At 39.4% G+C, this 25,909-nt stretch overlaps 1 protein-coding gene across 3 annotated transcripts in view; it reads left to right on the forward strand.

Annotated features, from left to right (window-relative positions):
* The first annotated feature begins 362 nt into the window (after positions 1-362).
* LOC136866081 (FHIP family protein GK23746) overlaps positions 363-25,909 on the forward strand; it is a 607,505-nt gene continuing 581,958 nt past the window's right edge. For all 3 annotated transcript variants that reach the window (XM_067142738.2, XM_067142740.2, XM_067142741.2), the window contains exons 1-2: positions 363-461; positions 780-969. In XM_067142738.2, coding sequence (XP_066998839.2) covers positions 814-969 — 156 coding nt within the window. In that variant the 5' untranslated portion in view covers positions 363-461; positions 780-813. The remainder of the gene's footprint in view (positions 462-779; positions 970-25,909) is intronic.

Consider the following 25,909-nt stretch of genomic DNA (forward strand, 5'->3'; position numbering starts at 1 on the left):
AATCCTCATCTAAACTTCACTCCTAGCGCACATCCTTTATCTTTCTCATCATCGTAGCCCTCTTCCTCATTCAACACACAACACATTTCTCTTTTCACACTGTTTAGGGGCCCGCCCGCTCCTCAGGCGGAGAATGAAACATTCGTCGTCGGTATAGAAATTTGTTTTTGTTTGTTCGCTTGATTTGGAGGAATCAATGGACACTATATTGTGATACATAATAAATACTTCTCAGCAAGTCGCACTTTAAGTTATAGAATTTTGTTTCTTTTTATATTTTGATTGAATTTTAGTAGGAATATACCAACTTATTTATTACCGTATGTTATGAATAATGTTCGTATGTTCATTTGTGTAGTGAACTGTCATCTGTGGAAATGGGTGGCGATGGAGGAGTGGTGGATATCAATGTGTAATAACAACATACTGTTATTGCTTAAATTTAAAGTATTTTGCGTACCGTAAGTATTTGCAAATAAATTCCTGATTGAACATGTTGTTTGAAATGTGCAGTGTCAGGATATGGCAACGATCCCTTTTTGATTTATACAGATAATATTGAGTGAAGTGTGGCGTAGGCGTACCCTGTATGTCTGTTCGAGACGATGTGGTCTTTAATTATTTTAGAGTTAAGAGGTCTTAAATCTTTCTCTCTTTCAGTGGATTTTATGTGCGGATAATCTCCCGGTAGCCGTTGGTTTTTAAATATATTTTCTAAATTGTTGATCGGTTGCAAAACTTCTTGCAATTCTTGGAGGTAACCGTTTGTGACTTTCCAGATTAGATCTTCGATGGATCCGTAGCTAGTTAAATATGAGCTGGCTCCGGAATAGCCCGTTAAGGGCTAGTTTTGGTCATAAACGTGGGTCTACAAGCAGTTCGCCACCAAAGGATTGTGATCCTACTGCATGCTACGAGAGCTTCAAAAAACATTGGCAGCAAACTTATGAAATCATTGAAAGAACTCAGGTAAGAGTATTTAGGGGAGTAAGTTAATCAAAATATTTTCAAGAGCATTTAACATGTTCAATTCATTTTTAGTTTATTAATGTGAAAAATTTAACTTACTTGTGAATTAACCTACATATTTTTTTCTTGATTTGGACAAGATATCATTAAGCTTTTAATTTTATTTAATTTTTCTAGCAAAAATTCAGAACAACTTACATTTTTCAGAAACGGGGTTAAAAGTCAGGTTGTGAGTTTTACAAATAGGAAACGTCCTCTCAGTTTGAATTACTGCATTGATGGGATGAACGATCCTAATGGGGATCACTGTAAGTATATAGGTGTTAATATAAGTATTGACTGATTGGGGGTAGTCACATAAATGGGATTATAAATAAAGGGTACAGATCTCTGCACATGGTTGTGAGGGTGTTTAGGGGCTGTAGTAAAGATGTAAAGGAGAGGGCATATAATTCTCTGGTAAGACCCCAACTAGAGTATGGGACCCTCACCAGAATTACTTGATTCAAGAACTGGAAGAATCCAAAGAAAATAAGCTCAATTTGTTCTGGGTGATTTCCGACAAAAGAGTAGCGCTGGAAAAATGTTGCAAAGTTTGGGCTGGGAAGACTTGGGAGAAAGAAGACGAGCTGCTTGTCTAAGTGGTATGTTCCAAGCTGTCAGTGGAGAGATGGCGTGGAATGACATTAGTAAACGAATAAGTTTGAGTGGTGTCTTTAAAACTAGGAAAGGTCACAATATAAAGATAAAAATTGGAATTCAAGAGGACAAACTGGGGCGAATTTTCGTTTGTAGGAAGGGGAGTTAGGGATTGGAACAACTTATCAAGGGAGATGTTCAATAATTATCCAATTTCTTTGAAATCTTTTAAGAAAAGACTAGGAAAACAACAGATAGGGAATCTGCCACCTGGGCGACTGTCCTAAATGCAGATCAGTTTTGACTGATTGAACTGTAAATTTTGACATTTTCTCAAATAAAGTGAAATTATAGTTTTCTGGAAACTGTTGAGATTTCCAGATAGGTAGTTGTGTGAAAGTGTTGTGTGTGGTTAAGTTGCCAAGATTCTGAAGCAACCTGAAATTTTTGAGTGAACTACTCTTGAATATCAACCTTGTATTGATGATCACTCATGATGATAATAATAATCATAATCATATGGCTTCAGCTACCATGTGCAGACATTTTAATTTGACGCCATTTGGCTGTTTGCTCTTCAATTTTGACGTCTGGTTTACTTTAGACCTACTGGATGGCAGAGTAAACCAAATATCTCGTGAGCATCTATGGCTGGGTTTTAATTAATTTTGTCAGGTAACACCAGTTGTGTTACCAGAGATCTTTTACATGTCGACATTATATGACATCACTCAGCAAAGTAATAGTGTACATGTTACTCCCTCTAGAGTGTGTCTCAGTGCTATCAAGAAGCACGCTGGCTAAGTGGTTAGCATACTGGTCCTTACAATAATAATTATTATTAAATTAATGTCGTAATGGTCCACCTTTTCAATACTGTAATATGCAGTATTCTTGAATTACATTACTAAACTAGGGACTAGTTTTGGCCTTGGCTGGCCATCTTCAGCATTAATGTAATACATCTGATAACTAAAGAAATGTACGAACACACAATTGATTTAAAAACAAATGTAAAAAAGTACAAGTGACATTCAAATCTGGGATGAACTAAGTGTAAAATTTGAAAAACAAATAAATTAGGCGGTTATGTGAATGATGTTGATCCATGAAATATCACTGTAGGCCTAGGCCTAATATTTGCTTTTACTCAAATAAAGTCTCAAATCGGAGGTTGATTAAGAAATAATAAGAGATATTTTCTTTTAGAGAATACATACTTTACTGCCTTACAACTACTATTTCTGCAGTGCTTCCGTGTTTAGTTTGTCTAACACTGTCGTGTATGATATCTTTGCTCACTGAAGTTCTTTGGTGTCGTTTTATTGATTTTTCTCATTCGATGTAATTTGATGGGCAGTCACTTCATATGCCCTAACTGATTCATTAAATGATTTCTTGTTCCAGGGATCATACTATTTTCCTTTAAAAATATGTATGTATTGGTCCAGGGATCATGCTATTTTTCTTTCAACAAAATACCCGCGCTGGACATACGGAAAAAAAAAAAATAAAATTCACAGACAGCACTCCCATTCATCGGTGCCATCCCTGAACCTCAAGAAAAAACAAGACGGCGCAAGCAGTGGAATACAAGACATATGGACAAAGATAATGAGAATTCACAGACATAGCACTCCCATTCATCGGTGCCAGCCCTGGACCTCAAGAAAGAAACAAAAGACGGTGCGAGCAGCGGAATGCAACATAATGGAGTCCTGTTTACAGCCAGTAAATACGTATATATATTTCTTGCTAGTAACGACGGTATTTCTTAATCAACCTCCGATTTGAGACTTTAATCTAGTAAAATCAATTATTATCTTCCATTTGTGACAAATATTACAGTGATATTTTGTGGATCAATATCATTCACATAACCAAATTAGGCTCTAAATTCTTAGCATCTGGATTATGCTCATCATCCAGACTCTTTCTTGCATTAATATTCATAGAACTGTTAGTTCCATCACTGCTAATCATTACAATTTCAATTGCAAAATGGGAACTGGTAAATGTTTATTCTGTGGTCAGATCATCAAATGTTCCTGTAGTGCTTGTTATCATGCTGAAATGCTGTTGGACATTGTCAGGACGGCACATGAAGATATGGTTAAAACTGACAATTCTTAATTTGTGGTTGGTATAAATTCGCAATTCATTGCATATTTTGTAAATTTGAAACACCTCCCATTTATTTATCATATCAGAACCACTAATATATACAATAAGTACCAACTGCACAACCAAAAGACAAATATATAACAGTCATAATATTACAAAAGAAAAGGTAAAAATATGATAGTCGTAAGTTATGAGTTTCATTATGATCCGTATTTTAAATTAATTTCGTGTGGCTATTTCTAGCAGAGTGCAGCCCTTGTAAGGCAGACCCTCCGATGAGGGTGGGCAGCATCTGCCATGTGTAGGTAACTGCGTGTTATTGTGGTGGAGGGTAGTGTTATGTGCGGTGTGTGAGTTGTAGGGATGTTGAGGACAGCACAAACACCCAGTCCCCAGGCCATTGGAATTAACCAGTGAAGGTTAAAACCCCCACCTCGGCCAGGAATCGAACCCGGGACCCTCTGAACCGAAGGCCAATACATTGACCATTCAGCCAACGAGTCGGACATGGTCCATATTGAAAACTGATCACTATCACTGTCTTATAAGACAGTATACAAAAATGATAGATCTGGGCTATATAAGCGATTTCCTGTTGAGCACGGTGCTTGGAAAAGTAGATACTTTATTGGTTCCTTAATGTGAAGACTTTAGAAATGACAAAACCACAATGGAAGGGTCTAAGAAGACCACAGAACATGTCAGAAGAACAAACTTATATGGTTGCTGACCAGTATGTAGCCATTTTCAGGGAGGACTCGTGTTGCTTGCATGAGGTCTGCCGTAGTGCATGTAGTTGGACACAGTTTGCATTGGAGGAGATGAGGCAGCTGTGGAGAACGACAATCACATAAGGGCGAGTCTCCGTGAAAACTCCACTTCAACAAGTTAGATGGCATCTTGTAACATCTGAGCGCAATCTGTTGAGAGTTTTCCATGTTAGCCAACCTTCTCTTTGACCAGGGTGGAGTTCGATTGTAGTCAGCCATTCTTCTGATCGTTTGAACCTCACTCGCCATTTACAAATTTGGGCTTGGTATGCAGCCCCTACGAGAGCCTCCGCTGTTCTGAGCAAATTTTTCCTTGAAGTCAGGCATGGACAGGCTGGCTGGTGATCATACGGAGGGTGAAATTCAGATGTATCAACTTTTTTCTTCTCGCTCTTTGATGCTAGAGGTGCAATTCCAGCAAGGCAGTACAATTTTTCCAAAAGCGTAGACCGCAGGCAACCAGTGATGATTCGATAAGTCTCATTAAGAGCAGCGTCCACCTGTTTGGTATGGCAGGATCTATACCACCCTGGGGACACATATTCGACAGCAGAATAACACAGCATGAGTGAAGATGTCCTCAGGGTACTTGGCTGTGTACCCCATGTGGTACTTGTCAGTTTCTGGACCACATCGTTCTGAACTGACACTTTCTGCTTGATATTGAAGCAGTGCTTCTTAAAGGTGAGAGCACAATCTAAGCTCACTCCCAAGTACTTTAGGGTTGCAGAGTGATCAAGAGCGACTCCTTCCCAGGAGATAGAGTGGTCTAGTAGCCTCTCTGTTCTTAAGATGAAAAGTGCAGACTTGAGTCTTGTTAGGATTTGGTTTCAATTGATTCTCCCTGTAATAGGGAGTAAGTTCTTCCAGAGCATCAGGCAGCTTTCACTCAACAATTTGTAACTGGCTAGCTTGTGCAGTAATAGCACGATCATTTGCATAGATGAAACATTCCGTTCCTTCTGGTAGAGGCTGGTCAGTGGTGAAAACATTAAATAGGAATGGTGTAATTCATTCATTCATTATTTATTTACCATAAACCTTTACAGTGTCTATGAAACGCCAGGGGAAAAGGACAAGCCCCCTACACATAGTGCCCCCTGACCTTTGGAATAATGACCTAAATCCTAAACTGAAACAATCATATACACTATTTACAGGTAAAGTAACCAAGTATAGCCTAATATATACATTTTTCTCATTTATACAACCTTTCACTCCCTCGTTCATTCTTCCACATATTCACATGAATTTTCTTACCGTATGTGCTTCCTAACATAACATTTAACTATATTTACATTTCTACATTTAATGTTGGTGGGTAGATCGTTCCAAAACCGCGCTGAACGAGCAAAGAAACTAGTTTGTAGGATTCACTTCGCACAAAGGGGGGTATAAGATACACCCTTTTGCCTCTACGGACGGAGCTGTAGGATAAGGAGAGTTGAGTGAAAGGTGAATGGCCCCTGTGAGGGACTTGTGTAAGAAGGTGATGTTGCTTTGTTTACACAAAGAGGCGATTGACGTGAGGGGAGACAGGCAGCTGTTCTTGTTAATCAGTTATTCCTTATAGTTTGTGAAGGTTAGCTGCAGTGGTAGGGTGCCAGGCAGGTAGACCATACATTAGTATAGGTCTCACTAATGTCAGGTAAGCCGTCCGTGTAGCATTCGACTTGCACCCACGGAGGCTTCTGTACATAAAACTGAGCACCCTGGCAGCTTGGCATCTCACTTCCTCTGTTTGTGTGTTCCATTTTAGTTGTTCAGAAATGGTTGTTTCTAACAAATCCATGGTTTTAACTCGCGCAATATGTACATTTTTAATGTTATATATACATTCTACTGGGTGTCGAGACCTACTTAACCTAATGTATTTACATTTGCCAGCATTTATGTTGAGACCGTTGACATAACACCACACCGCTATAGTGTCCAAGACCGACTGTAACTTCAGACAATCATCTGCGCATTGTATATCCCTGCACGTTACAGTGTCATCAGCGTACTGGGCTATGGTTGAGGTCACACATTTAGGTAAATCAGAGACAAATGCATTAAATAATAAAGGTCCTCAGACGGTGCCTTGACACACTCTTGAGGTTAGTTTAATGGTCGATGATCGAACTCCAACAAACACAACATGTTGAGTTCAACCCTCAAGAAATGACCGCAACCATGCCAATACACTTCCCCTAACATTCATCTGTCTTAATTTTAACAAAAGTCGTTGATGAGGGATTTGGTCAAAAGCTTTAGCCCAGTCCAAAGCCACGCAGTCTACCTGAACAATTTTAGATTTCTCCATAGAGAACTGCCACTCATCAATAACCTTTGTTAATAAAGTATTACAGGATCTTTCTGGAAGAAAACTGTGTTGGCTTTCACTTAGCAGATTACCTTCCCGGAAGTATTCCCGTATATTAGAGGCTACCGGTCGTTCCATACATTTACATACGTGGGATGTGAGAGACACTGGCCGATAGTTGTCAGTGTGTGCTTTGTCCCCTTTCTTGAACTACATCAGCACACTTCCAATCTTGAGGCAGTGATCCACAGTAAAGCGACAGGTTGAATAGTTCGCAGGGAGATAGTGCCAGTGACTCAGTGCAGTCACGGAGTATGAGGTTGGGTATTTCATCAGGGCTGCTTGCCACATGGGGTCGAATCCTCTTCAAACTTACTACTACCTCAAGTTCCGAGAAGTAGAGGCTGGTGAGAGGGAGGGGTGGTACGGGTGTGTTGGTTATATACATGTCCCTAGCTGATTGTGCCTGGGAAAAATTCTCTTTAAATTTTTCACCGAAGGGCAGTGTCTGCAGGCGTGGAGATGGATTTCCCGTTAGCTTGAAAGGAGCTTGTTGCAGCACTGCCACAGTTCCTTTTTAGTAGCTTCCACAGCTCTTTGGTATCTGAGCAAGCCTTGTGAATATACTGATCGTAAGCTTCCTTGATCCTATTCTTAGTGTCTTTCCATGCGGATTTGTACTTTTCCCACACTTGTTCCATTTGGCACTGTTTCCACTTTTTGTATAGATTGTTTCCTTATTAACTTCAAAAGTTCTTTCTTAATCCACAGAGCTTCCTTCTCTCTTTTTAAAGTGCATTTCGGTACAGTTTGGTCAATGCACCAGAAAAATGTATTTTTCCACGCGAGCCACAAAGAGTCTACGTCACAGGTTGATAAGGAGGTTGGAGTGGGTAGGTGATTCAGTAGTAAGGTGGAGAAGGATTTCCAGTCAGATTTCCTGAAGTTATATTGAGGCCTGGATTTGTGTTTGACAGGTTTTCTGCAATCTATGGTAGCTAGAGTCACTTGAATGGTGTGGTGATCATTGAAGCCGGGTATGACTTCAATTCGAGATACTGAGGAGGGATGATTGGTGAGAAATAGATCTAATATAGAAAGGGATGTTTTGGTGATATGTGTTGCTTTTAAAACAAGCTGTTGTAGAAAGAGATCGTAGAACGCTGTTAGGAATGTGTCTGCCAATGGATTTCCAGGGATGGGAGCGGAATCACGGGTCCATATTATGTCCAGGTTAAAGTCGTCTGTGAGGTACTTGTATTTGTGCTGAATGAGTTGCATTCGTCTTAGAGATTCCAGTAATCCTTCATTTATACAGGGCTTAGATTTCGGAGCCCGCTACCTATCCAGAATTTGTTGCTGCTACATTTCACCTCCACCCATAGAGCTTCACTGTCAGTCTCCAAGTATCCTAGTCGGATTGGTTGTAGTTCCAGTCGTATAGCCAGGAGAACACCCCCCTCCAGACATCCAGGTTCTATCCTTCCTGAAGACCAAGTATGGTTGTGGAAATACTTCACCGTCATAAGCAGCGCTGCTCAACCACGTTTCACAGACACGTACGATTGATGGTTCGATACTTGCCAGTAATGCTCTTATCACCTGCTGTCTCCTATAACCCATTATACTACGGGCATTAAATGAGTGAATGCGATGTTTCGGGAGCCCTGTACACTGGTAACTGAGTCATTACTATTTACAGAGTTATTTACCTAATTTACTATGTCTGGCACTTCAAAGAACGAGTCCGATGGTACCGGGATACAACACTTCCAGCACTGCCAAGACGACAAGCCACGTTTAATTTTATGGTAATCAGATGGAGAGATTTTGGCGCAGGTCTTATGCGTGGACATTTCACACGACACGCCCAGCTCATTGATGCGGCCCTTAGAACAGCAAATATGACATTCTATGTTACTCACATTTCTGTTTGGAGGTCATGGATTTGTTTCTACATCTCCACACGCAGCTATGGTCAGGAGAATGAGGTGAAATGTTGATGAGGGTGGTCTGGCAACCCTGCGCCTCGCTTGAAGCGCACTGCCAGTACCAGCGGTCACGTACACATTTTCACTGGCGCACCATGTTAAGCACGATATTTTACAATTTTTCACAATTAGCAAGTTCTCTTGGAGGATTGAACCGCTAGGACACTCACTGAACACCCGGCCGTTAAAATTCAATTTGTTCCTTCCACACGTGACATGATTTTCCACTGTAAACAACAAGAAAATACGGAACGCTTGGAACACTACATGTTGACCTGCCGCCATTTCATTACTTCCATTAATAATGCTACCCAGATATGTAAACGTTGTGCATTCTCTAACTGTTCTGAGTCTATGTTCACTTGGCTTCTCTTTTTCTCTTTTCCACAGTGCATGACTACAGTTTTCTTTTTACTAATTACCATTCCAAACTCTTTCAGATTTTCATTCCAAATGTCCAGTCTCCTTTGTAGTTCCTTTTCTCCCTTTCGCCAAATCACCACATCATCTGCAAATACCAAAGCATTCACTTCATCACTACTGATACTCTGTTTTACACGTTTTATGATTTCATCCATCAATATAATAAACAATAATGGCGACGACAGTGCATTTCCTTGCTTGAGACCTTTTTTTGTTTGAGTCACCACTCCCCACTTGTACACTGCTTTTACTCTCATAATACAAGTACATTCCTTTTCAGTAGGCATTCCCATACATGTTTTCTCTTAACTGTATAATAAGCTTTTTCCAAATCAAAAAATACAAGTATGATTTTCTTGTTCCTTTCCAGATGTTTTTCAATTATTGTTCGCACTGTAAATATCAAGTCTATTGTTGATCTATTCGGTCTAAAGCCATATTGTTCTTCCTCTAACTGTGTTTCTATTATATCCCTCAGTCTTTTGTCTATGACTTTCTCCATTATTTTTAGCCCACGTGATAATAGGGTTATACCTCTATAATTTTCACATTTCTTCCTATTTCCTTTTTTGAACAGTGGTACACTGCTTCCTTGTTGCCAATCTTCAGGTATCCTTTCATCTTTCCATATGGCATTGAGGGCTCTGTATAGTCACTGTAGTCCAATGCTTCCTACTGCCGTGATCATATCAGCATTGAATTCTTTTCCACTTACTTTACCTTTGGTCATTGCTTTCACTGCCCTTTCAAGTTCCAACTATGTTATTGGGTTCTCTTCTTTTTCTCCATCTATTATTTCAATTTCTTATCTCCTTCTTTCTCCGAGCAGTCATCCTCATTATAAAGTTTTTCAAAATACTTTGCCATCATCTCCTAAAGACCCTTTTCCTCATGTACTATGGTTCCATCTTCTCTCTCTAATGCCTTAATTTTTTCTTGATTTATTCTTTTCAGTTTTATTACTCTGTTTAATAGTTTCTGATTTCCTGGACTATCTTCCTCAATTTTGTTGGTAAAGTCTCCCCAAGATTTCTCCTTTTCTTCCTTGATACTCCTCTTTACTTGTAGTTTCAATCTTTTGTGTTCCACATGAAACCTTTCTATCTTATTCTCATCCCTCTGATACATTTATTTCTTTTCCTTATCCATTTCTTTCTTCACCTTGTTCCTTTCTTTTATTTCTTATTTTATTTTGTCTGTCCACCACCATGTCTCCTTTCCCTTAATCTTTGTATACCTCAATTGCTACTTCCACAAATGTCTGTCTTAAATTGTCTCACTCTTCTTCTCCACTTCGTATTTCCGTGTTAGGTAACTTCCATTTTATACAATCTTGGAATGCCATTCTTTTATCCTCCTCCTCCAATTCCCAAATCCTGATCTTTGTCAATACAATTTTAGGGATTTTTACTTGTTTTAATTCCACAATTAATAATCTATGATCACCCTCCATACTTTCACTGGGGATTATCTTCGTATTAATGACGTATCTTCCCCATTCTCAGTCTGTTATTATAAAATCTATGAGTGTTCCATACTGTCCATCCCAATATATTGACTGATCTTATGGCTATTCCTCTTCATAAACCATGTGTTCTTTATCATCAGGTTTTTTCTTATACAAAAGTCCAACAGTTTCTTTCCATCTTCATTTCTATTGCCATACCCATGTGGGCCTAGAACATTCCCATATCCCATTCTATCAGTTCCCACATGAGCATTCAGGTCTCCCATTATCACGATCCCATCTCCAACAATATGTGTTTCCAGTTCATTGAGGAACTCTTCATTTTCTTCCACGCTACATCCTGTCTGTGGAGCATACACCTGTTACTATCTTCAGTAATTCCTTGTTTAGATGTATGAGTATTATTATAATTCTTTCATTTACATACTCAACTTCAGCTATTGGTTCAACATTCTGATTCACTATAAATCCCACTCCATATCTTTTCTCTTTACTGTTACCCATCCAGTACAAGGTGTACCCCTTTCTTAGTTTCTTCATTCCTTTCCCTTTCTATTTTACTTCACTTAATCCCAGGATGTCGAGTTTTCGTCTCCTTAGGTCAATCAATTCATTTTCCTTCCCGTTCATTGTTCCAAATCGGGTTTTGTTCTCTGATCTAACACTTGCATGTACATCAGGATTACCATCATACTGTGCAATTGTAGTCAGAGACTTGTCAATTTCATTTCCATTTTTAAACTTCCATCTGAGGCTTGTATTATAGTTGAAAGCAAGTACAAATTTACTCATCTGCTGACCTGCTAAACCTAACGCATCTGTGGATTTTCTTTTGGGGTTTACTCCCTTAGCCTTTGAAGATCTCTCTTCTCCACAAGGTTGTGATTTCCTCTTCTAATTTTCCCCAGAGAGGATGGATTGTCTCATCCACCATCTTCACCATTCCGAAGGTCTCCTTCTCTGCCTAAGATGCTGTTAAGGTCTTCACCCGTAACCCTGGGCATGGGTTCCGCGTTATACCCCGTGAGACTGGGTTCCTCCCTGAACTTAGCTCTCCTTCACACCGGCCTACTGATTTGGAGGATACCCACCTCCGCAACGTGCATGCACCAGATAAGAATTACCCAAGTAAAGAATAGGGAAGATGACCCTATCTCCCTTGAGCCGGGTTAATGGTTGTGTATTGCCCCCTTTTTCCCTGACTAAACCAGTGAGCGAAGAGATCCCAAGGGGGAACGTTTGTTCACTGGCTGACCTTTTATTTGAGGTATTTAAAAGGAGTAGGATATACAACCATGGAAAAGGACAAATTTAAACAACATTTCTGGCATTTATTACACAAGCACTCATAAAGAAAATTTTACGAAATATTCTTGCTGTTTATACAATGACATTTTTTCATAGCGTCGGATTTTCTTTGACTAGACAGTACAAAAAAATAGATTAATTGTCATCTTCGTAGGCAAAAGGTTACGTTCTGAAAAGACATCAAAACAAAAAATTAGGCCTCCATTGGCTTTAAAAATTGAAATTAAATAAATGTGAGCCTATCCTAACTCGTTCTGACATCTACATAGTCATTGTCATAAAACCTGCTCCTTCTTTCTAAAAAAAAAAAGATCGAAATTCCACTGAACCACATGGTAACCCAACTTATTGATACCTCAATGACTCAATGAACAATTATTTAACATTATTTCAAAATAAGTGCTGTCAAATTCTCCAGTTAACGAAACTATTTCCTTCAATCGGGTGTCCTACTTTAATTATACAATTAATTATTTCTAACACTCATGTTTAATTCTGTTACCAAGTCTCTTCACTGTTTTTCGTTTCATTAATCACACGATCGTGTTATCAAATAATCATGAATTAATTTATTCCAATTATTTAACTATCAGTCACTTAGTCATTGAATTAATTAATTACTTTAATTATTATCTACTTTATTTACTCATGAGGTATTTCAACTTTACTGATCATTGAGCATTTAATCTTCAGTTGCTTTAAAATCTTTGCCTTTAAACTACATGATCTCCCTTATCTGAATTAAATCCAAAAGAGAATCCAAATATGGTCATTTAGTAAATGATATTGCAATAAATTTGTTATTAAACACTTCCTCTTAAACAACAAATCGATAAAAGCAACGCTGAAATAACCTGGATCATCATGATGACACATGACCAGATTAAAACACACTCATCATCATCATCATCATCATCATCATTTCCCTTTATCCAGCTGTAGCCGGGTAGGGGCAAATATGGTTCCTCTCCACTTTCTTCGGTCTTTCCACCACTCCTCCTCCAACACTGTGTCCCAGTCCAGGTTTCTTTCTATAATGCTGCGTTGGATGGTATCCTTCCATCTCAATCGTGGTTGTCCACGGCCTCTCCTTCCTTGGATTTGCATTTCCATCACCTTTTTTGGCATTCTTTCGTCACTCATTCGCTTTATGTGCCCAAACCATCTTAGTCGGCTCTTCTCTATTCTTTCATTTTTTTCCACTCCAATTTCTTCCCGTATTTTCTCATTCCTTATTTTGTCTCGTCTACTCTTCTGTATCATACTCCTCAAGAATTTAATTTCAGCTGCCTGTATTCAACTCTCATCCTTCTTTGTCATTGTCCAAGTTTCTGCTCCGTAAGTTGTTATGGGTACGTAATACATCTTGTACATAGTATCCTTTGCTTCCATTGGCACATCTTTGTCCCATAACATATTTCTTACACTATGATAGAAACAACTTCCAGCTTGAATCCTTTTACTAATCTCAGCATCCAGTCGAGCATTCTCCATTAATTCACTCCCCAGGTATTTAAACGTTTCCACTACTTCCAGGGGCTTGTCTGCAAGTCTAATCTGACCTTTCCCTCAGGGGCTTGTCTGCAAGTCTAATCTGACCTTTCCCTTCTTTCTCCCCTCCAGTCATAACAAGAGTTTTACTCTTTTCTACACTTATTTTCAATCCACATTCTTCAATCTTCCCATTCACCACATTCAACTGTTCTTGAACCTTCCTGTCGTCTTCTCCCCAAATCACAATATCAACTGCAAATAACATCATGTTCATTTCTCTTCCATATGCTGCTTTTGCTGTTCTCATGATGTCATCCATTACTATTGTAAACAGGATTGGTGATAGAACACTTCCCTGTCTCAGTCCACTAGTTATTTTGAACCAACTTGTCCTGCCAACTTGTGTTTGCACACAACTACAACATTCCTTATACAGTGCCATGATCATATTTATTAATCCCTGTCCAATTCCTTTTTGCACCAGTTAAAACACACTATTCACAATTAATATCAAAATGTACATCACTAACTACTACACTCACACATCATTCACACATGGTTACACGTAAATTTATATAGGGCCTACATTATTTTCAGTCTAATCCTGGGCATATTATTATTATTATTATTATTATTCTATCAACAGTCTTGGAATTAATTTGAAAGTCAGATGAGACAATCCTAATTAAACATCGGACGATGAATAGACGAAGCTCATTTCAACACTAATCAAATGGAACCATATCCAACTTCATCTCACATTATTTCAGAATGTCACACTATTAAATCAAATTCTGAGGTCAATTATTTTTAAATATCACTCTATACATACGCATGAGATTGATATAATTCAGAAGATAACTACATTAAACTGTTCTAATAGAGTTCAAATGTTACTAGTCTGCACTGCCACCATTAAGAAGAATGGAAGTCTGAAGTACGACTAAATATTCCTCAAGAACTACTAGCTAAATTAGAGAGATCATCTAGTTCTACACAGATGGATATATATATATTACAAAAGTAGTACTTAAATTTTAAGATGGGATTCAATTCCTGGCCAATGTCTTCACCTCTCCTGCGGCTCCATCATGTTCACCTTCCTGATGCTAGAATCGCCTTACATGTTTAGCAATTCATGATGGTACATCACTTGATGTCCCATGATAAAAATGGTGTTCTCCTTGATGTGGTAGGATGCATCTTGAAGTAAACGAGATCCAGTGAGTAGTAGTCTTTCCACGTGGGTTGAAAATTAGCTGCAACTAATAAAACAAGTATTAGAAAGAGCACGAACCAGACAAAACTTCACTGAAACGTTGGGTTCTACACTTAACTTGGGTTTGATGCTTGAATTAAATTACACCACAGTGTTCTATTATTGTAAGCCATCAAGTTGAATAACAATAAGCTGATGTCCGTCGTATTTCAGGCATAGTCCAGGCTGCAATTAGCTGTCGAAACGACGAAGTAATAAGAGAATAAGAGAGTGATTTGGTGTGAACACAAAGATTATTGGTTCACATGGTCACACTTTATTGGTTGGGACTGTTCTAGAATTTTGTAGTAGGTGCTCGTGCATGCACAAGTACTGAGGATACTTTGAGAAGCCGGTCGATCACGTGACTCTCCCCTACTGTTCTGGTCGCTTGCTTGCTAGCTGATCGACACTTCGCCTTGTCATAAACTTGTCAATCCAGTTCCTACTCACAAACTCACTCCCCAATGACAAAATTTAGCCCTCGACTTGTAATAAAATATTCGAGGGTGGTTCGTAATATTCAATGCCTATAATTCACCAAATTTGACGGGGACAGTATGATGCCACAATCAATGGCTTCCCAAAACCTGAGTCCCAACCAGCATTTATCTCAGGGATGTTATGGTTCAATGTATGGTGCAAACAAACATACAAAAAATGAAGATACAGAATCTCGCTTTAAATATAGGTGCAATGAATTTAGTACTACAGGGCTGAACACGGCATGCAAATTATTAACGTTGAGGATGATCATAAAAAGAAATATAATTGCACTAAAAACAGATCACTGAGCTCAATAGCTGCTGTCGCTTAAGTGCGGTCAGTATCCAGTATTCAGGAGATAATGAGCTCGAGCCCTGCTGTCGGCAGCCCTGAAAATGGTTTTCTGTGGTTTCCCATTTTCACACCTGGCAAATGCTGGGGCTGTACCTTAATTAAGGCCATGGCTGCTTCCTTCTCACTCCTTGCCTTCTTCTATCCCATCGTCGCCATAAGACCTATCTGTGTTGGTGCGACGTAAGGCAACTTAATAAATTTAACCATGATAGGTTAATATTGTGTTTGGTCCATTTTGACTAGTCTGAATGTATAATATAACTATTTAAAATAGTTTATTTGAATTCGCCTTGATCAATACACTCATTAAATGAAAGAAAAACTATTTATTAAACCAAACATGTTTCGGGAAATATCAACCACTCCATTCCTCAGTGGTCAAATCAAAGAACAAAACAATATCACACAATCTTTTGTTTTACAATTTAAAGAAGTATTGTCCTAATACACCATATCAAAGAGTAAAGAGAAATATTATAAAAATGATCAAAACATAAAAATTTTGGTTGAACTGAATGAGAATACTATATAAATTTAGGACCTTCAAGTTTTTTTGTTTTGTTCTTTGATGTGACCACTGAGGAAGGGAATGGTTGAGATTTCCTGAAACATGTTTGGTTTAATAAATAGTTTTTCTTTCATTTAATGAGTGTGTTGGTCAAGGCGGATTCAAATAAACTATTTTAAGTAGTTATATTATACGTAAAGCAACTTGTAAAAAAAAAAAAAAAAAAAAAAAAAAAAAAAAAAAAAAAAAAAAAAAAAAAAAAAAAACGGGAGACTCCGTTCTAGGTAAAAGGGATGGATATATTAAACCGTCACCAAGGGTTTACTAATGTCTACAAGAACAAGACTTGGAACTGTTTCCTTGCAAATGCTTAAGGAGCATTTTATTCAAATATTATCTGGAACACACAAAATTTGTTGACCCTTATTTGCCAATCAATCTGGCATATACATTGCTGACCCCCTGTGGGTGGGGGACGCAGTGTAGAATACACCCACGGTATCTCCTGCCTGTCGTAAGAGGCGACTAAAATGGGCAACCTAGGAATGATCGAATTAGAACCATGAAACTACTTGTGATTAGTACCACCACTCGGGGAACACCATGAGTCGCTTTTACTTGCGTGTAGTACCACCATGTTAGGTACAGAATAGGTTCGTGATTAGTAGCAGCAGAGTGTGTTGCCGGCTTTTATACTACCTGTGATTAGTACCACTTTAGGAGCGACACCATGGTTCTGGCTTGCCTATGATTAATACCCACTATATGACGAACACCATGGGATAGTGCAAGTCCCTGTGGTTAGTACACTTATGTGATGAACACCACAGGTTTGCGTTGCCTCTAAATGGCGCCGCAGTGTGCGAAACACCAAGGTCTGTATTCCATGTGCAAATTTCATTACCTGTGAGTAGTACCATAATGTGTGGAATACAGTGAGTCTACGCTACTTTTGATTAGTACCGCAACATGACAAATATCATAGTTCTACGTTCCTAGCGATAAGTACCATTATGAGGGGCCGACGAGTTGGATTTTGGACTCCTTTAGACTACAAGCATCATTGATTCAGTATTATGCTATGGAAGCAGTCCCTTTGTCAGTAATACTATTGTTTTATGTCAGTTTCTGTGAATGTGAGGCATTGCGGGTCGGATCCACTGATTGTTTTAAATTCATGTCCATTCATTCTTCGTCATCATGTTTTGAATTCTGGTCAGTGGAGGATTTTGGACTTTTAGTTTGTCATGACATTTCGTCTCATTTCGTACCATTAGGGGCCGATGACCTAGATGTTAGGCCTTTAAACAACAAGCATCATCATCATCATCATCATCATCATCATCATCATCATCATCATCATCATCAGTACATTGCTGACAATTAGACGCACAGAAAATTTTACACTTTATAGACCACCCATCCACTTGGGTGGTTGAACCTGTGATCGCCGGGGGTTGAAACGACCCTTACAACAATACCACGACCAATATGGTCGAGACCATTTACCTGTTGGAAAGGTGGGCGCGAGCACGTTATGTCATCACCTCCACCTTTCCCGAGATGAGACCCACCCGGGATTGTTCAATACCATCCCAGGTTCCTGACTCAAGACACACTACTGTTAATGGAAAGAATACGACAAAGGGACCCTAACCTAAACATCCAGATGTAGGGATTTGCCATCAGTATTATCATAAACTTAGCTTCCTATTTACAGTCTCTTGACAGTTATTACGTAATTTCGCCAGCTGACTTTCCTAGTCACCGTCAACATCATCATCCGAATTTGACACAGGTGTAGAAACTCTTGGAGGAGGAAAGTGTTTGTAGAAGATTTTATTCGTAAATCTTGTGTTTGTAGAAGATTTTATTTGTAAATCTTTTAGTAATATCTTCTGTATGATCTGGAGTGTGGTGCAAGAATATTTTATTTGTATTCCATGTAATTAACTAACCTGTACAGTGTAAATATTGTTGTAATATATTGTATTTGTAACTACTAGATTATTGTGCCATATTTACTGGAACAGTCCAGAAAGGTTGTGATGCGGATCTTTGCAACAGGGTATGTTTGCCTTTGTCTGTTAGGAATTCTAGAAACATGTCCTTTCTATTCTGGAATACGGAAGGTTTGCGATTGAGGTGTTCGAGAAAGTTGTGTAAAGATCGTGACCGCAGAAAGAGTTGTGATTGGTGAATCTGGGCAAGCTTCTGCGTTCTGTGCATTCTGATTGGCTACTCCAAGGCCAGATTTCCCTTTAAAAGGTAGCGAGGTTGCATTTTGTCTGTCTTGAGTCTGTCTTAAGCCTGTCTGTCCTTGGTCTGCTGTCTGCCGAAGTTTTGACGTCATTGGCAACTCCTCGCTTTCAGGATGGGCGGCCTTAGGGTAGGCACGGTTGTTTTCAGTCCTGTTTCAATTTGCATTTAATTGTCGTTAAGGTATCACTCGAGAGATTGCCCTAATCACCACTCTATTAACCTGATGTTTTGAAAGGTATGTTTAACTTCAATCTAAATTGTAATAGCATATTGTGTTTCTTCTTACCTTCAAGATTGTATTGTACGACTTGGTTTGTAATTAGATGTACGGTATTCGCTTGACTCTTTGAACTTATAAGAAGCTCTTGTCAAGGATGTGTCAAGGAACATGTTTTTGTTGTGTCTCAAGGAACATGTAATTTGTATTTTACAAACTGTGTATCGGTATTTTCTGCTTTGCTGAACTTGATCGTAATTTATTTTGTAAGGTCCATTTTTCCTCCCCTGCGAACCATGTGACCTTGCCGCGGTGGGGAGGCTTGCATGTCCCAATGAAGCAGATAGCCGAGCCGCAGGTGCAACCATATCAGATGGGTATCTGTTGAGAGACCAGACTAAGGAATGGTTCATCGAAAGTTGGGTAGCAGCCTTTCGAAAGTTGCAAGGGCGGCAGTCTGGATGATTGACTGATATGGCCGTGTAATAATACTCAACATGGCTTAGCTGTGTTGATTCTGCTACACGGCTGAAAGCAATGGGAAACTACAGCTGTAACTAACTCCCGAGGACATGCAGTTTTCTCTGTATGAATGATGTACTGATGATGGCTTCCTCCCGGGTAAAATATTCCGGAGGTAAACTAGTTCCTCATTCGGATCTCCTGGTGGGGACTACACGAGAGGGGGCAATCATCAGGAAGATGGATACTGACATTCTGCGAGTCGGAGCGTGGAATGTTAGAAGTTTGAATCGTTGTGGTAGATAAGAGAATCTGAAAAGGGAGCTGGATAGACTAAAGTAAGATGAAGTTGGTATGAGTGAAGTACGTTGGTAGGAAGAACAGGATTTCTGGTCAGGCGACTACCGAATTATCAACACAAAATCAAACAGAGGAAACGCAAGAGTTGGTATAATAATGAGTAAGAAAATAGGGCAGCGGGTAAGCTACTTCATTATGATTAGGCAGAGATTCAGAAACCAGGTGTTGGATTGCAAAACTTTCCCAGGAGCAGACGTGGACTCTGACCACAACTTGTTGGTCATGAAATGCCATCTGAAGTTGAAGAAATTGAAGAAAGGAAAGAATGCAAAAAGATGGGATCTAGACAAGTTGAAAGAAAAGAGTGTGAGGGATTGTTTCGAGGATAATGTTGCACAAGGACTAAATGAAAAGGCTGAAGGAAACACTATAGAGGAAGAGTGTTGAGTCATGAAAAATGAAGTCAGTAGGGCTGCTGAAGAAATGTTAGGAAATAAGAAAAGATTAACTAAGAATCAGTGGATAACTCAGGAGATACTAGACCTGATTGATGAACGACAAAAATACAAGAATGCTAGAAATGAAGAGGGCGGAAAGGAATACAGGCGATTAAAGAATGAAGTGGATAGAAAGTGCAAGGTAGCTATGGAAGACTGGCTGAAGGATTAGTGTGAGGATGTTGAAGGTTGTATGGTCCTAGGAAAGGTAGATGCTGCATACAGGAAAATTAAGGAAACCTTTGGTGAAAGGATATCTAGGTGTATGAATATTAAGAGCTCAGATGGAAAGCCACTTCTAGGGAAAGAAGACAAAGCAAACAGATGGCAGGAACATATCCCACAGTTGTATCAAGGTGTAGATAATTTTGTTCGGGAACAAGAAAAGGCTGTTGATGCTGATGAAATGAGAGACCCAATTTTGAGGTCAGAGTTTGACAGAGCTGTGAGCGACCTAAATAGGAACAAGGCACCTGGAGTTGATGACATTCCCTCTGAATTACTGACTGCCTTAGGAGAAACCAGCATGACAAGCTTATTCCATTTAGTGTGTAAGATGTATGAGACAGGAGAAGTCCCATCCGATTTTCGGCAGAATGTTGTCGTACCTATTCCCAAGAAAGCCGGTGCTGACAGGTGTGAAAACTATTGCACCATTAGCTTAGTATCTCATGCCTGCAAAATTTTAACACATGTTGTCTACAGAAGAATGGAAAAACATGTTGAAGCTGAGTTGGGAGAAGATCAGTTTGGCTTCAGAAGAAATGTAGGAACATGTGAAGCAATCCTGACTTTACATCTGATCTTAGAGGATCGAATCAAGAAGGACAAGCCCACGTACATGGCATTCGTAGATCTAGAAAAGGCATTCGATAATGTTGATTGGACCAAGCTATTTAAGATTCTGAAGGTGATTGGGATCAGATACTGAGAACGAAGAATTATCTACAATCTGTATAAAAATCAGTCTGCAGTGATAAGAATCAAGGGCTTTGAAAAAGAAGCATCAATCCAGAAAGGAGTGAGGCAAGGCTGCAGTTTGTCCACCCTCCGTTTCAATGTTTACATAGAACAGGCAGTAAAGGAAATCAAAGAGGAATTTGGAAAGGGAATCACAATCCAAGGAGAGGAAATCAAAACCTTTAGATTTGCTGATGATATTGTTATTATATCTAAGACTGCAGAAGATTTCGATAAGCTGCTGAATGGTATGGATGAAGTCTTGGATAAGAAGTACAAGATGAAAATAAATAAGTTCAAAACAAAAGTAATGGAGTGCAGTCGAACGAAGGCAGATGATGCAGGAAATATTAAATTAGGAAATGAAGTCTTACAGGAAATAGATGAATATTGTTACTTGGGTAGTAAAATAACTAACGATGGCAGAAGTAAGGCCATAAAATGCAGATTAGCACAAGCAAGGAAGAGCTTTCTTAAGAAAAGAAATTTGCTCACTTCAGACATTGATATAGGAATTAGAAAGATGTTTTTGAAGACTTTCGTGTGGAGCGTGGCATTGTATAGTGAAACATGGACGATAACTAGCTCAGAAAGAAAGAGAATAGAAGCTTTTGAAATGTGGTGTTACAGGAGAATGCTGAAGGTGAGATGGATAGATCGAATCACAAATGAAGAGATACTGAATCGAATTGATGAGAGGAGATTGATTTGGCTAAATTTGACAAGAAGAAGAGATAGCATGATAGGACACATCTTAAGACACCGAGGACTTGTTCAGTTGGTTTTTGAAGGAAGTGTAGGTGGTAAGAATGGTAGGGGTAGACCAAGGTATGAATATGACAAGCAGATTAGAGCAGATGTAGGATGCAATAGTTACGTGGAAATGAAAAAGTTTAGCACAGGATAGGGTGGCCTTGAGGGCTGCATCAAACCAGTCACTGGACTGATGACTCGAACAACAACAAGGTCCATTTGGTAAATAATATTTTAAAAAATCAAAGATCACCGTTGATTTTCCGAAAACCGCAACCTAGACATCTCCATGCCCTTGGTAGGTTCCCGGTACCGTTCCACGTTCCTTGTTCGTTATCGTCAAGTTGCCCTCTCTGATATTTACTTCTGCTGTTTTCGCCGCAGTTCTTTACATTTTTATGGTGTACGAAGCATTTTTTTAAGTAAGGTCCGTCTGAACATAAGTACACAACGAAAGGTTATTTCAAAAAAGTAAATTATTTTCAGAAAGTACATACTTCACTCTATGTTTCGACTTATTTTGCGAAGTTTGTTCAAACACTTATCATATCTCGTAACCAATTTTAAAATACCCTCTTCATAGAAACTTGCCGTCTGCTCCGATAACCAGGAGTTCACTGCTGTTTTCACATCGTCGTCATCATTGTAATGGTTGCCGCTGAAGTGATGTTTGAGGTGGAGGAACAGATGGTAATCGCTCAGCGCAAGATCAGGAGTGTAGGGTGGGTGGTCTGAAAATTCCAGCCAAAACTGTCCAATAAATCGTGGGTCTGACCTGCAATGTGAGGTCTTGCTTTGTCATAGAGAAGGACAATTCCCTTTGTCAGCATGCCACGTCTTTTGTTTTGAATCGCTCTGCGTAGCTTTCTCAGGGATTGGCATTATGCTTCTGCATTGATAGTGGTTCCTCGTTGCATGAAGTCGACCAACAAAACACCATGCCTATCCCAAAACTCCGACGCCATGATTTTGCGCTGGGACAGACTCTGTTTGGCCTTCACCTTTACAGGCAAGTGTGTGTGTCTCCATTCCATGCTTTGTTGCTTCGATTCGGGCGTGATATGTGAAACCCATGTTTCGTCTCCAGTTACGATCTGACTCAACAAGCCGTCACCTTCTTCATCATAACGAGTCAAGAACATCGCACACTCAAATCTTTGGTTTTTGTGGTTCATTATTAGGAGTTTCGGGACCCAATGGGAGCACAGTTTCCTAAACTTTAGGTGTTCAGAAACAATACTGTAAAGCATTGATCTCGACACGTCAGGAAATTCGTTTGAGAGACCTGTTATTGTGAAGTGCCTGTTCTCACGAATCTTTGCTTCAACTGAAGCCACCAAATCGTCTGTAATCAAAGAAGGGCGACTGGAGCAGTCCTCATCATGGATGTTGTCACGGCCATCTTTGAATTGTTGTACCCACTTACGCACTTTGCCTTCACTCATAACAGTATCACCGTACACTTCGCAAATCTGTCGATGAATTTCTGCAGCAGACAGGTTCCTTGCTGACAAAAACCGTATCACTGACCGAACCTCACATGCGGCGGGCGAGTTGATAGTCTTAAACATTTTGAAAGCACAGAACAGAACCGTACAGGTTACCTAGAGAGCTGAAACTTAGCACAGTTGTTCCCGAGGCATGCCAGTACACGACACACGTGCTCATTGTGATACGTGCGCGAACTACTAGTGTCTACAGCAAAAAGGACCTTAGTTAAAAAACACTCCTCGTATATAGCGTTTAAGGAGCCTTGTAATTTGATTTGCTTTCCTCCCTTTGACTGTGTTTTTGTGACCGCTGAAGTAACGGCAACAGAATTACTCCATATCTTAATTTTTGCTAGTTTCTTTACGTTGCACCAACACAGATAGGTATTATGGCGACGGTGGGATAGGAAAGGACTAGGGGTGGGAAGGAAGCGGCCGTGGCCTTAATTAAGGTACAGCCCCAGCATTTGCATGGTGTGAAAATGGGAAACAACGGAAAACCATCTTTAGGGCTTCCGACAGTGGGGCTCGAACCCACTATCTACCGGATGCAAGGTCACAGCTGCGCGCCCCTAACTGCATGGCCATTTCGCCCGGTGATTTAATTATCATCATCATTGGAGATCATTATTATCTTAACCCATAGTTACCATTGATTTATTATTTGAAAAACTTGTTCTTGTCTTGTGCCACATCACTTTTAAGGACGATCAGAAGCAGGCATGTTTAGAGGCTTCACAGGATTTTGTCGAAACGATGGATGCAACACCAAATTGGTTGAACTGTACTGTCACTGAGGATGAAACCTGGTGTCTCAGGTACGACCCTGAAGCGAAATGGCAAAGCATGGGATGGCGTTCTCCGGGATCGCCTCATTGGGAAAAGGTCAGAGCCGAAAAGTCACACATCAAAACTATGCTTTTTTGATAGTTAAAGCATTATCCACAAGGAATTTCTACCTGAGGGAACGACGTTGAATGCTGCACGGTACATGGGAATGTTGACCCATTTCATGAAATGTCTACGCAGGGTACGACCCCAGTACGCACAACAAGGTTCATGGTTTTTTGTCCATGATAACGCTCGCCCACACACAGCCAATATCGTCAAACAGTACAGGGCAAAAAAGGGTGTGATGCAACTTGAACATCCCCTATACTCGCCAGATCTCAATCCTCCAGACTTTTTCCTATTCCCACGACTCAAACTCACTTTGAAAGGAAAGAGATTTGACGATATTCCTGACATCCAACGAAACGTGACAAGGCTTTTGAACACCATCCCAAAGGAAGCCTTCTTGCAAAGTTTCCAGGACGTGTATCGCCAATCTCAGCAGTGCATAGTTATAGGAGGGGACTATTTCGAAGGACAGTAAGGTCACTGTCATGCATTGTTCATGTATTTTGATAGTACAGGACTATTCACCAAACTTTGTCGCAGGTTGTATTATCAATTTTTTCACCACAGTTAACTTATTATTAACCCACAACTTTTACGGTTCCGATATGTTTGGCACTAAGCGATCAGATAAATCACTACTTACTTGAAATATTATTATTACTAATTTTCAATTTTATTTCCCAATCTCTAGAATTTAGTCACACTTATTAAATCCCAGATGTTCAACTGAGATCCGACTTTACCTCGGTCGGGACACAATAACGGTAATCGAACTGCAACCTTTCTTCAATTCGTACTGTAATTAATTTACGGGGACACCATGTCCTCCCAAGACAAATCTCAAATCCCGTGGCATTCGCAGCTGGGTATCTCCATCCAGTCCCTGCAAGTGCTAAATTATTCTTTCCTTCTCATTTGAAGTCCACTTCTTTCTCTGGAACTCTTCAAATTATTTTATTCCTTAATCCTAGGTGCGTGGACTTTTCTGCCACTCATAACACTGGAATCTACATATAACTTCGATGTAGACCTCAGGATTCATCTATTTCATCATCAACATCAATACGATTCAATTTTATCTCATCGGATTTTTGTCCTGCACGACTTCTAAAATTAAAAATGGGCTTAACCCACTCCAGGCCTTCAACATGGTTTGGCCATCATACCCTAGTGCCTCTATCGCTTTTAAGCACATAACTTTGATTGTTATCAAATCCAAAACCATTAAATCGTCAAGCATTACAAATCCGACATACTCTAGTAAAACAAACAAGAATATGGAGAGTGCTTGCTATAATTATTTACATATTAATTTTTTCCTTTGTCTACCTACATCCGAATTAGATGAGCCGGGAAGCAGCTTGCTTAATGTTCAAGTTACCATTATCTATATATATAAAATAAGAGTTTTGTCTGTACATTACTCAGAATTTGAAAATAATGGTATTTCTGTATCGGTCATGTCCATAGTAACAAGAAAATGCACTTTTTACTTTTCCGTAATTTCTGTCTGTCTGTCTGTCTGTCTGTCTGTCTGTCTGTATGTATGTACACGCATCACGAGAAAACGGTTGAAGAGAATTTAATGAAAATCGGTATGTGAAGTCAGGGGATGAGCCTCTACAATCTAGGCTATAAATCATTTTACTCACGCTGAGTGAAATGGTAGTTTAGGGGAAGGCCTAAAATTGAATTCTCAACTATTTATGTTATTAATGGTCTAATGAAAATCGGTATGTGAAGTCGGGGGATGAGCCTCTACAATCTAGGCTATAAATCATTTTACTCACGCTGAGTGAAATGGTAGTTTAGGGGAAGGCCTAAAATTGAATTCTCAACTATTTATGTTATTAGTGTTCGTATTTTAAATAAAATGGGTATGCAAAGTTGGGGAATAAGTTGCTACAATCTAGGCTATCAATAATTGTATTCACGCTGAGAAAAATGGTAGTTTAGGGGAAGGCCTAAAAT

Source organism: Anabrus simplex, chromosome 3, assembly GCF_040414725.1.
Source record: "Anabrus simplex isolate iqAnaSimp1 chromosome 3, ASM4041472v1, whole genome shotgun sequence".
Taxonomy (NCBI): domain Eukaryota; kingdom Metazoa; phylum Arthropoda; class Insecta; order Orthoptera; family Tettigoniidae; genus Anabrus; species Anabrus simplex.